This window comes from Protopterus annectens, chromosome 3.part1 (genome assembly GCF_019279795.1).
Source record: "Protopterus annectens isolate FY-2018-M chromosome 3.part1, PAN1.0, whole genome shotgun sequence".
NCBI classification, from domain to species: Eukaryota; Metazoa; Chordata; order Ceratodontiformes; family Protopteridae; genus Protopterus; species Protopterus annectens.
Window position 1 is genome coordinate 708,632,598 of NC_056732.1, and position 19,256 is coordinate 708,651,853.

A 19,256-nucleotide genomic window follows, 5' to 3' on the forward strand; every position below is an offset into this window, starting at 1 on the left:
AATAAGTGGAGGTTAGAAAAGATTGGGAAGACAGACTGGATAAGCACTTCACTGAGAAACAATGATATATATATGCAACAAAGTGTAGAATACTTAGGATACTTTCTTGGAAATGTTTGCATTCTTGGAGCTGTGATGGAGAAAAAAAGAGGTAACTGGGAACATATTTTTTTGGAAGTGTAATGAGTTGGCAGGCTTTAAAAATTCCCTACAGACCATTCTGTCAGAAATATTTGGTGAGCAAAACAGTGTAACTAAGGAAACTATTTTATGAGCTGGGATACAGATTCTGAATTGCCTGGGCATAGTAAGGCCTTGATAAATTTAATTCTGGTTGTACCAAAAAGAAAAGAAAAAAAAAACAATTACTAGAAAATGGAAATCAAAGTCTAAATCAGCCATGTAGTAGTGACTATAGTAGCAGAGACAAAAGAACTGTAAGTGGTGTAATCAGATAGGGGTAGGAGCACATTACATAGAAAAAAGGAACTATGATAACAATACATGCAGAGTAATGTTTTGGATTAGGAATGAAGTTTAAGGGAAGGGAGGAATTGAGTGAACTATGTAATGTTGGATTGACAATGACTGTACAGAAGATTCTATGTGATGTATAATGTTTGTAACTGAAAATACATCAATTTTTTTTTACATTTATATTAATGTAGGATTACTATATTTGGTTTGTTTTCATTTATATTAATGTATGATTACTGAATTATCACTTGTGACAGGCAAAAATGCTAACTTAAAAAACATACATTAGCAGACCAAGAATTGTACTTATTTACACAGCACAGTGCTAAACAGCAGTAAACTGAGCCTAGAAACCCTAGCTAAGAATTAGGTAATTTACAACAGCATAATACGGCGTATGGCCTAATGCAGGAGCAGGAAGAAATAAGTTCTGATAGAAAAATATCTAAATTAGCCAAAAACAAAAGCAATCTTTGCAACTAAAACTACTCTGGCTGAAGACAAATTATAAGAAAAGGCTGGACTTATTCATCCTAAGAGGTGGTGAGCAGATCACATTTGATGATGGTGAGCGCAAACAACATCTAGAAGGGAGACAAAGGCAAAGAGAACTGTGAAAGGTAGAGAAGTAGTTCTGGCTTTGTGAATTATGACAAGTTCTCCAAGTAAAGGACTGCTGTAAAAGCTATAACATCTCACTACAAGTCTCCAAATGTTGCAGCATTACATTACAATATTTCAAATGTGAAGTTATCAAAGTTTCTGTTTTCTTATTCATTTTACTAGACTTTAAGCCACACCTCCCTCGCTAATACTGCCCATTAATTATTAGTTATCTATACAGGGAGAAAGAGACAGGACAAAGTCTAAAAGTGTTGCACTACTACATAACAATAACATTAAATTATTTCAGATTTTATTTTTTTACTCATTTTACTACAACATTTAGTCACACTTTCTCAATTAGTACCTGGTCCAGGGGCACACTTCCCATTAATACTCATCTGTTCATATTAAGGTGGGTAAGAACTAGGTGAATAATACTTGGGACCTTCATATTATAGAGGAAAGTCTTTTCTTCCCTTTCTGCCTTATTCTCTTATTCCCCATTTGCTATGACTGTAAAGACATTAATAAAACTAAAAAAAAATAAGTAAAATCTTGACAGTTATGTATTCTTCTGGATCTCCTGACAAAACGCCATGTCATACCTTTTTCATTTGCCAGGTACATAACTGACCCCTGCTCCTTACCCTCACAAACTTCCCTACAGACACTGACACAACACCTAGTCTTTATCCTTCTGTTTCAGAGAAAGTGAAAGACATGCTACTGACTTCTCCCTTTACTAGATTTCTGTTTTAATTCAGTCACCATTTGTCTATACATACATCTGGAAATGCTACTCCTATGCAGTCAGTGTAGACATTAATCACAGACTTAAAAAAAAAGTCAAGAATGTTGTGAAAATGGTACAACAGTATAAGGCTAAAAGAAAAATAAAACATACCATGTTAACTTCCATGATTTCCCTTCTCTCTCCACTGCCAAAGGAAAGCTGGCTGGATGAACTTCGACTGTCATGCTTTGAGCCATCCTCTTCAAAGTATGGAATAAGCTGCTGTTAAAGCAAGTAATTATATAGGTGTTACCAATCAAGGACGTCATACAGTTAGGAAAACAAATGAAACAGTATCCAGCGCAGTGAGGAAGTGCAGAAGAAATACTGGTTACAGGTCAGTATAACTACTAGTATTAACTAATAAAACTTTCCTCTGTTTCATTTAAATGTACAATGGCAAATTATCAACATTTACTGGAAACATTTGCTGTTCAGCATCATATTATTACAATTAGAGCATTTTGCTTGAGATATCAGTCTGACCCCTCAAAGTGCAAGAAGCTTAACTGCAGGAAAAAAAGATTCATATGACATTTATAAGTATATTTATACAGCCACTTTAACTGTCCAAAACAAGGTCAAATGTAAAAGTAATATCTCCCTCCTAATAGAAGGATAGTCTTCCAACTAAATACACTGGCATACGCTTCCCCTTTTACTTTACTAACTCATTAACCTAGGTGGTGTGTAATGTCACACCTCTAGCAGCCTACACACATATTGCATTCCAGAGCATTTTCTGAAAAATAAATTTGAAAAGCATAAATATTTTGTAGAAAAATGATTTAAATCTGTACAAATAGCAATGTTATCAGTAAGAAGTATTCTTTATAGTGTTAATAGTCGGTATATTCATAGTCTTTTCCATAAATACTGTAATATAATACACGCAACCCCAACTTATATTTTTGTAAACTTTCACAACCAAATTTTCATAAATTTAAAATTCTACAACCTAGACATAAATTGTTGGAATGTTTTGTTAAAAAGGCATAAGCTTTCACATGACAGCAAGCAATTCCTCTATAAGTGCATGTTTAATAAGATTTTACAGAAATATGAACACATATGTTTAACTGTATAATTAGCAAAACAAATAATACTGGATGTATCTCAAGATGTGCAACTTGTAGTGCAAATATTAAAAACATTTTTCTTTTACAACATCTAGGGTTTCACTTAATGTCATGCAGCAGTTTGCAAGTCACTCATTTTTAAATTGTATTAAGTACATATGGAAATAATGCTTCTTTCATAATTACTAGGAAACAACTAGCAATATTTCCAGTACAGTGTGAGACAAACCAGCATTAACAGTGAATTGTTCTGTCTCCTCCCACATTGGTGTTAACACTGTACACCTCTATAACATGCAGGTCTTTCAGTTATGAAAATATGAACATAGATTTCAAAATATGAATAAGTGAAAACAAAGATTCATTTCTCCACTGCAGGACATCCTAGACTAACAATCGTGCTGTCATTTTGTTGACAACTTCTTGCTCTAATACTTCCTATTATTAGCTGGTGTGTCACTTAGTTAAAGAAGCCAGACACAAAAAAAGCTTTTATGTAAACTAAAACCTTGTTCCTCCTCAGCCAACAGCCTACTCCCGGAATACATCTAGCTGCAGATGCAATAGCATATCCAATCAGCATTCTTACTAACAGATCAATAACAGAATCCTGTGTCCCTACCTTGTGGAAAATGGAGCACATTACCCAATACATAAAGGAAGTAATTCCACTAACATTACAAATTTCCATTCCATAACCAACCTGTCTCCTTTCTCTAAAATCCTTGAAAGATGTATTCATCAACATTTTCTCCACTATCTCTTACAAAATAAGCTAATCACCAATAAGCAACATAAATTTTGTCCAGAACACAGCACCTCTACTGCATTACTATCATTTAGAGACACTGTCAATAAAGCTCGCACCTCTAATAGATCTAGAAATACTGCAGATACAAGTTTATCAAAACTCTTTGACATGGTCTCTCACAGTAAACTCCTCAATCAATTTTCCACTCTGGCTCTAGGATCTCCATCTATTCAATGGTTTTCTAGCTACCTTGCAAACAGGCAACAATCTGTAAAATGGCAAAGATCCATTTCCACATACCATCCAACTTCCACAGGAGTCCCACAAGGATCCATCCTTGGTCCTCTACCTTTCAATATTTTTATCAAAAAGTTACATGCATTTTATTGTGAAGGCACCTTGATTCAGTATGCAGACAACTCTACCATCATCTGCTCTTCAAATACTTTAACTCGCCTCCAAGAAATCACTCAGCAAGCTGTCATCTCTATTGAAACCTGGCTTACAATGGTACAACCCCCACTCAACCCCCCCCCCAAAAAAAAAAAACAGACTTCTCCTCTTTACCCCCAAATATCACACCCCTAACACAGTATCTTTCAAAATCTTTTCGGTAAATGGCACTGAAATCATGTTAGTCCATCATACCAAACTATTTGTAGTCATTAGACGATCTTAAATGTGATCTCCACATCCAAAGCAATATCAAGAAACCCAACAAAACTAGGCATGCAATAAAGAAACAATTTTCTGAGTGCGCACACAAAAATGACTCTAGCCAAAACCTACAATCTGCCCTCGCTACTCTATGAAGTACAAATTCTAACCAATTTACATATTACAATCCATAAAAAACAAACAAAAGCTGCTACAATAAATTTGCCAAGTTTGCTACTAATTCATCCTCCTTCACCCAACAATGCAAAGCTCTGCATACCCTTAGCTGGCTGGAACTCCCCCACCACCTCTCCTACATTCAACTTATAACATTACATAAAAATCATACACAAACCATTAGCCTGCCCAGCTCTTACCTCTTTAATCAATATGTATTTTCCAAAAATAACTTAGATTGAAAGACAAACTTCTCACCATAACCTGTAAAAAAATCGTAAAAGATGATTTTTTTTATTCTATGCATCATTTTTTTTAATTTTCATGCTTATGCACTGTCTATGTAAATAATGATTGCTGTTATACTCCTTATAATTGCTTGTAATTGATTTATGGAGCTTTTCTCTCCAGGCCTCCATTGCAAATGGACATGTATCCAGTCAGACTCTCCCGGTCAACAAATGTAAAATAAATAAATAAATTAATTAATTAAAATAAAATAAAATATATCAAACATATCCCCTGGATGAAACCTATACTCACACTCAGCAGTAAAAAAAAAATAAAGCGCCTTACCTCTAAACACCAGAACTATCTGTAACCTATCCACCTTTAAATGCTCCATAAAAGAATACTTTACAAAATCTTGGACCTGCTCCTGTGCCAGTCCCGACTGAACATACTCACTATACTTCACTCACCCCCTTCAATGTAGATCACACTTTACAATCCTCTCCAGCCTCCTACTCCACTCCTTTTTTGTTTTCCCCTCTACCTTACCTTATTTAATTCATTTCTGCAGACCTTTCCTCCACGTCTTTCCTCCCTACTCACCTAAGCTACCTGAAGACACCCTACCCTTTACTCTTCTTATAATCTCCTTCTCTCCATCTTTCTTCCTTCTATAACCATAATATGAACTCCTATCTTATACGAAGACATCACTTAATTCCAACTCATTGTCTCTAACCATGTACTCTCTGATACCTTCAAATACCTTATTAGAATTGTCTCAGGTCTCATTTACCACATATTAATCTATGTAACAAATATGACTACTGAATTTTTCCTCATATTCTCCAACTCATGTTATTGTTTTTCACTGCACTCTACTATGAAACATATGTTCTATGCTTTCCTCATTACAGCATTTTTTTCACTTGCATGTTCTGTAGTGTAACAATACTTAGTTATTTAAAATGTTGTATTTGCTGTTTTATAATGTAACATTATACTTTGTGATTGAAAATGTGTGTACTTGATTTCTGAATATTGTGATTGTGGAGCTTTTCTCCTTGTGCATCCACTGAACATGGGGACTTTCTGACCCAGTCGGACTTTTCCTGTAAACAAATATCAAATAGCTACACAAAGAAATAAATAAAGTATTGGGTGCTATATTGCAGTACGGGTGCGAACTGGAAGTATACAAGAAAGGTGTTTTAGGCTTGTTAAGTTAGAGAATTCAAATGTGCTACTTCACAACTAATTTCAGTAAGGCTAGCACTCACATAATGTGAGCTGTGAATGAACAAATACACATTCTGCAAGTGTAATATCGAAAAGGCACAACAACTGTCTTCACTAATGTTCTGCAGAATATTCACTGTTGCTTTAATTAGAGCACTTGTATGAACTCTGCAGAGATTTATCGCCTACTTTAAAAAAAGCATCTTGTGATTCAATAATGACCTTAAGTCTGTGTTCACAAAACAATTGGAAGGCTGCGTTCTTAATTTTCTCCAAACAGGAGTAAGACATTTACTGAATACCACTTAACCAATAATGTTACAGAATTTGGAGCAATTTTAACTCAGCAAAGATCACTGATGAGTAGCCCCTTTGACTGAGGTGCAGTGATCTCAAATTTGAAGCAGGATGGGACACTCCATTCAGTAGGGGATGTGAGGGAAGACAAAACATCTACAGAAAAAAAGTTTCAAATGCTTCGTAGAATTAGATTTCATTATGTAGCAGAATTTTAAACATTTAGGTCAAACAGAAGACCTCTCTCTCCTTCACAGGAATGAAGGTTGGGTCCACAGTCTTTCAATAATGTCATGATGTAAATACAGTACAGCTAGTCATATCTCTGTACACACTACTATAGTAGTATCAACAGCAAAACTGCTCAGGGGAATTTACTTTTATAATGGTGACACTCATTGGACTTCATAACCTAGAATGGATTTTCTGTAATGATAAATACAATTTATTAATGCTTGTAAAGTTTTGTAAACTTAAATTCTTTGCTAACCATTATAAATATGTACAAATAATCACAAGGACTGTCGTTCCATCAGTTGGAAATTCTGCTCTTGTTGCTTCTTTAAATATGAAAAAAGTTTTGTAAACTTAAAATCTTTGCTAACCATTATAAATAGGCACAAATAATCACAAGGACTGCTGTTCCCCCCGTTGGAAATTCTGTTCTTGTTGCTTCCTTAAATATGAAAATTATGTTCTACATAATTACACATATAAACAAGTAATCTCTTTCTTTAGCTATATTAAATAGAGGTTATACATCAGTGGCAGATTGTTGTCTTCCTTGCAAACTTTAATCTGATAACACCGGCTTGTTAAACAATTTCATAACTGTCAGTGTAAACATCTAAATGAAACATATTTCCACAATGGGTGTCAAAGCAGATGCTGTTTGCTTAGGAAAACATTTTTTAAAAAAAATATGAACAGGAGTGGTAAACAAAAACCGTCTAGAAGAACTACAGATGGGGGATGTGAAAGTCACCTCAGCATACAGCAGCAGCAACTGCTCCATTTACTCGACTTCCAAACACTACATTAACCCCCTATCCTGGCATACAATGGGCATAAATCAAAAAAACATTCCTGGATGATATGTCAGATCACCACAGAATGCACACACTTGTAAACATGCACCAACACATACAAACACACACTGCACATTTACGTATGAGTAATTTAGAGACCTGTCATTTCACTTATTAACATGCTACTGTAATGTGGAAGGAAACCAGAGAAAATAGCAAAACCCAAATGTACACAGGGAGGATACACAGACATCCTAACCAAGAAGTATATCAGAGAACCAAGCTCTGCAAGCCAGTAAGGCTAGCCACTGCACTGTAATTGTGTAATTGCTGTGAACAGCATAGACAAAACTTTTTTTTTCTCAAGGCAACAGTACCAAAAAGATACAGGTTCATAGGTGTGTACTAGGCTAATGGGCCCGGAGCCTTTACAAGCCTAGCCCATAGAAGTGCCCTGGCATTGTGCCACCCATTAGTTCCCAGTGCCTCTATCAAGTAGAGGCACTGGAGTGATCCCTGGGGTAAGCTTTCTATTTCCCATCCACTTGTCAAGATTTCTCTTGAAGAGGGCCAGTGAGGTGCTCTGCTTGACACGTATGGGAAGTCCATTCCAGAGCATGGGCAGTCTCTGGGTTATGAACCTGTCCCTCCGGCATGTTCTGTTGATTGTGGTAATGCGGTTGAGGTCTCTGGAGCGTGTGGTGTGGAGGGATTGGGATTTCTTTAGATGTAGCTTTTCTAACAGAGCTGGGTCAGACATGGCGTTGTAAGTTAAGCAGAGATCGTCTCTTAGTACACGATATGAGACAGAGAATAGCTGGTGTTTTTTTTTTTTTTTTTTTTTGAGTCTGTCCATGTAGGACATGTGTTTAAGGCCTAGGATCTTCTTTGTGAGGTACTTTTGTGACCTTTCCAGCTGTTGCATGTGTCTAGTGAGGTACGTGCCAAATGCGGCATTATACTCGATGACTGGCCTAATGAGGGAAGAGTAGACAGAGATGATTACCTCTTTCTTCCTGGATGCAAAACCCTTGGTAATGAGATGTGCCACATAGAAGGACTTTCTGATCGCAATGGCAATGTGGTGGTCAAAGGAGAGGTTGCTGTCAACCTGTGTCCCCAGATCTCTTATAACGTCTTCAGTGTTCAGTGGACTCCCATCGATGTGGTAATTAGTGGGAACGGAGTTTTTCCCAAAGGGGATGATGGTGCATTTTTTGGCATTAAGCTTAAGGCCATGGTTTTGACACCAGTCATTGGTCTCAGTAAGGCCTTTCTGTAGGATGTCTACATCACTTGGGGAGTTAATAATGGCTCCCAGCTTGCAGTCATCTGAGAACTTGGTCATCCAAAGTCCCTCCGTGTTGGCCTGGACGTCTGAGAAGATGCCGCCAAACAGGAGAGGATCCAGGACCAATCTCTGTGGGACTCCACTTGTGACTGGTTGGCAGTCTGACTTGGAATCCACTACTTTCACGCTGTGGGTTCTGTGAGCCAATCTGCAACTCATCTAGTGATATAGGGATTGATGCCTAATTTGGTGAGTTTATCAATAATTCTTGAGTGGGGAATGGTATAAAAGGCCTTGGCCAGATCGAGGTAGGCTGTATGAACTGCCTTACCCTCATCCACAGCTCTGGTGATTGACTCAAAGAAGTCAACCAGGTTGAGCAGGCATGATCTACCTTTCACAAAACCAAATTGCATGGGATCTAGAGTTTGGAGATTTCCTATATCCTTGTTAATTAGGTCCATGATGATGCGCTCCATAGTCTTACATATTAGACTCATCAGGCTAATGGGGCGATAATTCCCAGGGTCTATAGTCACTCCCCCTTTATGGAGAGGGATGACTGTAGCAGTGCGCCATTCGGTAAGGACAAAGCCTGAGGTGAGGCTGAGATTGAACAGGGCACACAGATGTAGTGCCAGTTCACTTTGTAGTTCATGTAGAACACATCCAGGGATACTGTCGGGTCCCATGGAAGCTGTATTCTTGGCCTTGGACAATGCAGCTTTAACCTGTGCTGCAGTAATGCTGGGTGCCTGGCATTCCTCTGTTATTGTAATTGGTCCTTTGGGGGGGGTAAAATTGGCACTGAATCTGTTGGCCAGTATGTTGGCAATATCTGTCAGCTCAATATAGGAGTTAACATTGTGCAGTAACTCAGAGCAAACCTGGATATTGCCATAGAGATTCTTGATATAACTATCGAAGACTTTGTGGTTGCTTTTAGTGTCTGCCCCAATTCTGCCTTCATAGCTATATTTAGAGGTTTTGATGATGGATTTCAACTTTTTGTTTAGGCTAATAAGGGAGTTTTTTTCCAGTCTTGGGACTTCACCTTTTTCTGCAACAGTTTCTTCCTTCTATTGTAGAGTTTATTAATGGCAGGGGACCACCAGATTGGCTTCCTTTTTTTGGAGGAGCGTGTCTTGGTTCTGTTAGGTATGGCTAGTTCCATGCATTTATGTACGTGTTCATACAGTGCACTGGTGTATGATTCGGCGGTCATGCATCTATTTTCCATTGACATGGGTGCCATGATGTTAGCCACCTCTGTTTTTTGGAGAAGTTTTTCATGGTGGTTACCTTTGCGGGGGCTGTGAGTGAGCTGTGGATTTCCATGGTGATTAGTTTGTGGTCGGATCTAACCAGGGAGGAATTGACTATTGGTGTAGAGCAACAATTGCCCACGTTATTAATAACCAGGTCAAGGATGTTGCTTCCTCTACTGGAGGTAAGAATGAGCTGGTCCAATCAATTCAAGGAAGCGTTCGGCTAGTGTATTGGTGCATGAGTAGTTTTCCCAATTGATGGAGGGGTAGTTGAAGTCACCTAGTATGAGTGTGTTGGGTTGGACCCAATAGTTTCCAGGGTGCTTAGGAAAGTGGAGTGAGAGTCTTGGGACATGGTTGGAGACCTATAGCAGGCTACAGTCTGAATCGCCGTCTTACCCAATGTTAGTTGCACCTGAAGTATCTCAGATGAGTTATGCTGGGCTACTAGTCTGGAGGTGTGCATATCCTTTATGAACATGGAGACATCAGTGCCTTTGGAGCTTCAGTCCATATTCTGGGGCCGAAATGTATGGAATGAGTAATAGCCTGGTAGCGTAGGGGTGCTTTCTGCAGCTTTAAACCAGGTCTCCGTTACAGCACAAATGTCGATGTTCTCCATTTTGAGGAGTGCTTCAAGCAAGTGCACCTTGAGATTTAGACTTCTAGCGTTGAGTAGCATGACCCTCAGATTGCATTTATTTAGAGCTGTTACGGTGGTAATTTGGTCTTTGGAACATCACCTAAAAAGGCACTACAAGGGTAGCAAGACCCTTAGCCAGTATCCAGAAACCTAGGGGTGACAGATGCAGGCGATCTCTGGCAAAGCATTGAGGTCTGTCAATCATGTCATCCCAAGTAGACAGATACTGGATCCCCTTAGAATGAAACCAGAAACTTAGCCAATTGTTGAAGTCAATCATTTTCTGCTTGTACCACGGCATCATTCTGGGCGACGGTAGGATGCTGCTCAGGGTTAGGGTCATACCTTGGAATAACATCCGCTTCATCAGACCAACAAAGATAGAATAGCAGTTACATTTTTAAACACTAAAACATCCAATCAAAAATCAGATAAAACGTGCATCATAGCTAAAAGCCATGTGATAAAATACATCTGTAGAATATATAGATTGTTAAAAAAATTGAACAAAACAGACTAAATGAACAATATGTACTTAAAACTGGTAACAAATACAATAGTAAAAAATAATAAAAGATGGACTATTGAAACATATATGATAAAATATTAAAAGAGAGATCAATGCTTTAATGGCCGTGCTTTAAGGAAGGGTTTCAGGGAAACTCTGTTGTTTAAACCAGGAGGTTTATCAGCTTGAAAGTGCAAAATCCATTTCTGCTCACTAGATTCTGTTCTATTATTTATGTCACCTTCTCTCTTGGTACTATGCAGAATCTCTAGTACCAGCGCACTATCACTACATGTAGCTAAAGAGGGTAAAGAACATAAATTTATCTTTATGTTACTTTTAATATTTTATCATATATGTTTCAATAGTCCATCTTTTATTATTTTTTACTATTGTATTTGTTACCATTTTTAAGTACATATTGTTCATTTAGTCTGTTTTATTCAATTTTGTAATGATCTATATATTCTACAGATGTATTTTACCACATGGCTTTTAGCTATGATGCAAATTTTATCTGATTTTTGACTGGATATTTTAGTGTTTAAAAATATAACTGCTATTCTATCTTTGTTGGTCTGATGAAGCGGATGTTATTCTGAGGAAGCGCTTACCTACTACAACAAAGGACATATCGATTTTCACTGCTGTGTGGAACCAGATTATTTTTCTTTTTCTTGTATTCTCTGGTTTTTGCATCTGATTCCTTATTTGGTTCAAGGACTGTTTTCGTTAGGGTCATACCTGCCTGGGCCACATAATCCGAGAGCTCCTCCACAAGTCTTTTCATGTAGTCCAGGGAGGTGCATCTCAGGTCATTCACACCCACATGGGCAGTGACATAGTCATACTTGTACTTGTTGTGGACTGACCTGAGCACATGTTTTATGTGTCAGATTCTGGCACCTGATAGACAGCTGACTGTTACCTTCTACTTATTCAGCCTACTGAGTGGGACGTCAGTGTGCCTCACTATCGAGTCACCTATAATTAGTGTATTGAGCAAGCTGCTTTGCCTTAGGGACTTAGGCTGAGGGGCAAACTCTGTAGGTGAGCTATGTGTCTTGTGGCTTATGCTGTGTTGTGGTGGTTGAGTGCGTTTCTGCCTAGAAGGTCTCTGCTGTTTGGGTAGATTTCTATTGAGAGCCTCCGTGAAGGTGGGTGTGTGACTTGTGTTTTTATGTGAGGGCTGTGACAGTGGGTGTTCTGGAGGGCTGTGTGTTGCATGTGGTGTAGTGCAGGTGTTGACCTTCTCCTCTTGATCAGCTATTCCAGTCTTGGCTTAAGAGTGTATGGCTTCCAATTTGGATATACAAGTGCATCTCTCACAAGTTTGAGTGTTGGGAGGTAAGAGGAGAGGGTTGTCTGTGTACATGAGGCAGTTGCTACACTACCTCAGAATGCCCAAGTTCACCAGGTTAATAGGAGAAAGCACAGGGAACTGACCTTTAGACATGCCAGGAGGGATGGTCATTATTACTAAGTACTGGAGCTGTTTCCTTATCCAGAGACAGCTCATGTACTACCTTGTCAGAAGTAAATCTTTCAGATCATTGACTCAATTGTTAATTTCTTATGAAGGTAAGAAGTAGGGACAACCAGGGTCAGAACAGACTATTTCTAAATGGTTGTCTAAGGCTGTTATCTTTTTGTTATATTAATCATGGCAAATATATTTCAGTCAGGGTCAAGGCTCACTCTACAAGAACCTTGGCTTCTTCTATGGCTTTTTGAAAAGGGTTGGATACTAGAAGCTGTTACTTGGTCCTCTGTACATACATTCTTTTACAAAGCATTATAAACTGGATTCCTTCCCTAGGTTTAGATCATGATTTGCTAGGACTATTCTCCAGGGTCTCTTTGACCCTTCGCATTTCACCTCCCAAATATAGTTGGCTATTATATAAAGAACATAGTATATAGTAGCTCCACCCCCCCCCTTTTATGTTTTTTTTTTGTGTGTTTTTTATTCCAGGGTGTGGACATGTTTTTGTTATTCCTAGCCTTGTCCTTTCAGTGCTCAGCCTTCCTATCCCTGTTGGTAGGAAAACTCTGAAGAGCTTTGCGCCCAAACTTGTCTTTTAGTCAGCTCAGCTCGAGCTGCTTGACAGTTTGGGTGCATGGAAGGTGCCCTGAAGCTTTGGAAGTTGGCTGGCTGTTATATCCTTGGTAGGATAAAACCCATATAGCTAAGGCTACTGTGGCAGTGATGATTGGAACATTTTCCGTTATAGTAAGTTCAACCTGCACAGTTGTACTTTACATGCTGTAATGACTGTAGAGTTGCATGTTTGTACCTAGTGATACAGATGTTGAAAATTCTAAAACCTATGTCTAATAAATGGCTTGCTTCACCATCTTAATTCTTTTTAGGCACTTTACTTACTTATTACAAGTTAACACCTTCAAGAGTTCCTCTAGACATCTATTTGCTTTTATCCTCTCAGCCTGTTGCATAGAAATGCTGAACATTTAATATTAACAGTGTGACAGCAGCCATAAGTTTCGGGAAAAGGAACATACACCAAAAAGGCCTTACAGGGATCTTTGTTCATTAATTTACAAAATATAGCCTATATGGTGTAGTCTTTTTTCCCCTCAGTTTTATGTTCAGGAAAGAAAATGGGGGAGATGGATAGTTTGACAAATTAAACTTGGATACCCTTTTAGGCATAAAAAGATTAGTTCTCAAAGAAACACTGCACTTGTGGAAAATGAGATAGGGTTGACTCACCATAGGAGCTTGCAACTCAGATACTCTTCTTGCAGAGGTCAGAACAATCAAAAAAACGCCTTTCCATATTCCAGATTAGCAGGTTCAAATGGAGCAAGTGTTATTTTCTCCAACACACAATTAAAATCCCAAAGAGGGGCCACCAGCTGACTTGGAGGCCTCTCATGCAAAACCCTTTTAAAGAAGATTTTGACATGCAACTGCCTTGAAAGAGGAGGATTTGTGGGTAGACTTGCTAAAATGGCTAATAAATGAACCTTGACAGAGGAATAAAATATTGTAAAACCAGAGAAAAGCTATCCCTGAATAGGTGCTGATTATGTTGTTGGCACCAACTAGAAAACCTTTTCCATTTACTAATATATGATTTTCTAGTAGCAGGCGTTATTGCCTTCATTAGTACCAACTGCCAATCATGAGCGGACAGGTGATCTGCTGTGGCGACCCCTAACCGGGAAAAGCCGAAAGAAGAAGAAGAAGAAGAACCTGCTGCACATCCTCAGAAATAGGTGCCTAAAAGGAGTTAAGAACATATCACCTAAGCACTCAATTAAGGATGACTGGCACTGGGGTACATCAGACGCTCCTGTTCTTGAGTGAGCAGATCCATTCTGTGATGAAGGTTATCGTAACTGCACCTGGCCATTTCCACAAAAAGGGAGAATCATGGTTGCCTGGGCCAAAAGGAGTCACCACAATGATATTGGGGATTCTTTCTGAATCTTCAGAAGTACCCTGGATATTAGTGGAAAGGGTAGAAAGGCATACAGGAACATTCCTGCCCACAGAAAAGAAGAGGCATGTGTCTTACAGGCCTTCTTGCATGGAGTCATGGAACAGAATGTTGCCAGTTGATTGTTCAAACAGGAAGCAAGGAGATCTATTTAAGGAACTCCCCACAGATGGAGGAAGTTTTGGAACACCCCTGGATCTAGTTTACATTTGTGAGGGCCTGCACTGGTCCTGCTCAGTCTGTCTGCCATACAATTTTGCTCTGACAGAATGAAGGATTCCTGTAGAGTGAGCCTGTGCTGTAAAGCTATACATCCCAAGCTAGCATCCTAATCTCCAAAGGGGGTACAACCTGGATCCCCCTTGCTTATTCATGTACCACATCACTGTGGTACTGTCTGCAACCACTTGAAGGGGTCCTGGGCACCAAAGATGGTTCAGAGAATTGAGTGCCTTGATCAGGATAAGCAGCTCCCTAATATTTATGTGCTTGCATATGTCTTTGGTATCCCACACTTCCTGCACTTTTCTCTCTCCTGAAACTGCTCCCCAAGCAAAGTGTGAAGCATCTGTGATGACTGACTGCTTTGCAGCAGGGAAGGAGAAGGGGAAACCTTGACTTTAGAATATCTGTTCTCTCCACCAACTGATGTCTCTTCTGACAAACCCCAGTACTAGGATCTGAAAATATAAATAGTATTGATGCTAGGTCCAAAGAGATTTCAGATACCACTGTTATCTTTCTCATGTGGAGTCTTGCTGGGGTATCATGAGAATTATAGATGCCATGAGACCCAAACTTCTGATGTATTCCTTCACAGTGACTGAAGTCTGAGTGGAAAACTTAGAAATAGATCTAAATACAGATCTACTTTTCTTGTGAAAAAGCTCTTTTGAACTAAGGTGCCTAGTTGACATCCCAGGAACACAATCTTGTATGCGGGAGTCAAGAAAGACTTGTTCTCTTGGAAACCCAGCTTTTGCAAGAAATCTCTTATCCAAGAAGAAGAAATTCCTGACATTTTGAAAAAGACTCTGCAAAGATAAGTAAGTCATCTAAATATGGAAAAATGTGGATACCCTGTAGCCTGCAATAAGCTAGGACACTGTGCGTGTGAACACTCTTGGTGCAGTGGACAGTCCAAAGGATAAAGCAGATAACTGATACTAAGATCCAGACACACAAAACCTTAAGAAATGCCTGAAGTCTGGATGAATAGGAATATGATAATAAGCATATTTTAAGTCTAGTGTTATCAGGAAACTTAACAGAGGAAGAAGAGGCAACAGGTTGTGAAGTGACATCATTTGGAATATGGGGACTATCACAAACAGGTTTAGGAAAGAAAGATCCAGAACTGGTCTCTAAACATTTTCTTTCTTTGGCATTAGGAACAACAATGAATAAAACCCTGTACTCACCTAGGAAGAAGGAACTGGTTATATCACTCCACTCCTTGGGACAGCATCTGATGAAGAACAGGTACCAGTCTGATTTGCAGAATTAGGAATGACCCTCTGGAAAGGAGGAATTTTCTCTCACTGCAATCTGTAACCCTGATGAATAATTTTCAGAACCCATTTGTCTGAAACAATCTGTTATCAAAGAGACAATTGGAGATTCAGACTTTCTGGAACAGAAAGAGGGCCAGGGTGGGAGGGGGTCACAACATCTCTTGTCTTAAATGGTCATTCAGACTTGTTTTAGTGTCCTTGGTTTTGGGAGGTTTGAGACCTTTTTTTGGAACCTCCTTTCCATTTCTTCTTAAACTTCTGTTTACCTGAATTCTGTTGACACTGTTTATTCTGTTTTTTTTTCCAGAAATTGGATAGGGAGAAAGAAAAAACATTGTACAATTTGGAAAAAGAGGGCTGGAAAAGCTTAGAAATTCCTTGTTATCAGCTTGGCTGTTTCATCACACTTTTTGATCAACTCTGCAGAGGGGCCAAACAATAAATCTCTATCCAAGGGAGAATTTAAAATCTCATTTTTAACATCTGGAAATTTCTGAGAATGCAGCCAAGTAAACCTCCTTAAAACCATACCACTGGCCATAGTCCTGGAGCAATAGAAGAAAAAAGAAGATATGTTCTTACCATAACTTTCCATGTGGAGTGTTCATCTTAACTTTGTTCTTACACACGGGTTCGGAGCCGATCCTCGGCTCCGAGTCGGCCGCATAGCAAAGCACTGCATCTTAGAGAAGCTCGAGACCAGGCTATATCCCACAATCCTCCCTGCCATTACTCAGATCTAGTTTGCAAGTAAACCAGACCAACCATAAACCTCAGGTGCTAAGGCTACACACAGCCACAGAAATCAGAGACACTATCTCACTTAACAAATTAACTAAGGGTAGCGAAATATACCCCATGAGGTAAGAAACAATATACCCAGAAGGGGTTAAGGCATTTCGACCAGACTCTAGTCCTACTCGTTCTTCCAAACACGTGAGGGAGGGAAGGGAGGGACTGTAAGAACAAAGGCGAGATGAACACTCCACATGGAACGTTATGGTAAGAACATAACTTCTTTATGTGAGAGTGTTCAATCTCGCCGTTTGTTCTTACACACAGGTAGCGTCCCTAGCTCTGTCACCCCGAGTGACTCATGGAAGAACGTTCCTAAGCACAGTGGAACCAAAAGATGTCCTGTCTTTGGAGGCTTTGTCAACCCTATAATGAGCGATGAAAGTATGTGGTTTAGACCACGTGGCTGCTGCACAAATCGTGTCCAAAGGCAGACGAGCTGCATGAGCCAAGGAAGTGGAAACGGATCTGGTAGAATGGCCCTTAGGTTTGGCAGGCAAGGCCTGATTCAACTTAGAATATACAAAGGCTATACAATCAGTTAGCCATTTAGATAGTGTACGTTTTGTAACTGCCATGCCCTTTTTATTGTCTGCAAACGCGACAAAAAGCTGATCTGTTTTCCTGCAATCTTTAGTCCTGTCCAAATAAAATCTTAGTCGTCTGTGGACATCCAACTTGTGCAGCATATACTCCAACTTGCTGGTATGGTTTTTGAAAAAGGTAGGGAGTTCTATGGACTGGTTAATATTCGTGACAGAACATACCTTAGGAAGGAAAGACGGATTTGTTCGCAAGGAGACTCTATCTGGGTGGAAAATTAAGTAAGGCGGTTTGACTGATAGTGCTTGCAGCTCTGAAACTCTTCGAGCTGAAGTAACAGCTATGAGAAAAAGTGTCTTCCACGACAAGAACTTCAGGAGGCAGGAAGAGGCTGGTTCAAAGGGTGGCAACATTAGTTGCGACAATAATAAATTTAAATTCCATGGGAATAAAGGGTCTCTGACGGGCGGTCGAAGATGGAAGGATCCTTTCATAAAAGCCTTACAAAGCCTGTGGGACATAATAGGAGAACCATCCTCACCAACATGGTAGTTGGATATGGCCGCCAACTGTACTCTTAGTGTGGAAGTAGAGGCTCCTTTGTGAAAAAGGATGGATAGAAATTCTAGAACTTTATGTAAAGGAGCTACTAGGGGGTCCAAGTGTTGGCTAGATGCCCAGTATACAAAGCATTTCCATTTACTCCTGTAGAGTTTTGTAGTGGAAGCCTTATGAGAGGCAACCAGAATGCGTTGAACTGCCGGAGAAAGTAGATCAGACCTGGCTAGGCAGGGAAGTGGAGCAGCCAAGCTACTAGTTTGAGGGATAGAAGAGACGGGTGAGGAACTCCCGACGAATGGGTCAGTAGATCTGGTACTGGGTCCAGGATCCACGGTTCCTCTGTTTGATGGGCTCGAAGAAAGGGGAACCATATCTGTCGAGGCCAGAATGGGGCTATGAGTATAATTGTCCTTTCCAGGTTCCTGGCTTTCTGAAGAAATTTGGGAATCAAGGGGGTAGGTGGAAATGCATAAAGGAGACCCGGGGGCCAATCGTGTATCAGTGCGTCCCTGGGGACATCCCCCGGAGGGGGTAAAAGGGCAAAATAGCTTCTGCATTTGGTATTCATTGGGGAAGCAAATAGATCGCAGCAAGGCTGGCCCCATCTGCGGAAAATTCTTTCCGCCACCTGTAGCTTGAGGGACCACTCGTGAGGTAACAGGATGGCTCTGCTCAACCTGTCCGCAATGACGTTGGATGACCCCGGGATGTGCGTTGCTATCAGAAAGCGACCCGTGGACTCTGCCCATTGCCAAATTCTCATGGCCTCTCTGCATAATGGGTAAGATCTGGTTCCCCCCTGTTTGTTTATGTACCAGACTACAGACATGTTGTCTGTCTGAACTGCTGCTGTTCCTAGAGGTAGGAGGGTTTGAAAGTGTTGCAACGCCAAGAACACCGCCCTCATTTCCAGAACATTTATGTGCAGGTTGTACTCCATGTTGGACCATTCCCCTTGGACTGTTCTTCCCTGAAATAGTCCCCCCCCACCCTATCACAGAAGCGTCCGTGGTTATCGTGGCCGTCGGATTGGGTAGAACAAATGGAAGACCCATAGTTAGATCTTGACTGTACACCCACCATGAGAGGTCTCGTTTGCAAGAATCTGTTATCAGAATCTCGTGCGCTAGGGGTAACTGCTGGAACGACCACTGCGTGAACAGCAGCCATTGGAGGAACCTCATGTGCAATCTCCCCATAGGGACTGCAATCAGGGACGCTGCCATGAGTCCCAAAACCTTCAACACTAGTTTGGCCGGGGCTTTCCTGCTTTGCAGTAGAAGAAGAACCTGTTCCTTGAGGGATGAAGCCCTTATTGGAGGGAGCTTTAC

At 39.9% G+C, this 19,256-nt stretch overlaps 1 protein-coding gene across 2 annotated transcripts in view; it reads right to left on the minus strand.

The window, feature by feature from the left end:
* Nucleotides 1-19,256, minus strand: part of MED30 (mediator complex subunit 30) — a 474,431-nt gene that overhangs the window by 271,730 nt on the left and 183,445 nt on the right. For both annotated transcript variants that reach the window (XM_044067062.1, XM_044067061.1), the window contains one exon: nt 1,988-2,098. In XM_044067062.1, the coding sequence (XP_043922997.1) occupies nt 1,988-2,098 (111 nt within the window). The remainder of the gene's footprint in view (nt 1-1,987; nt 2,099-19,256) is intronic.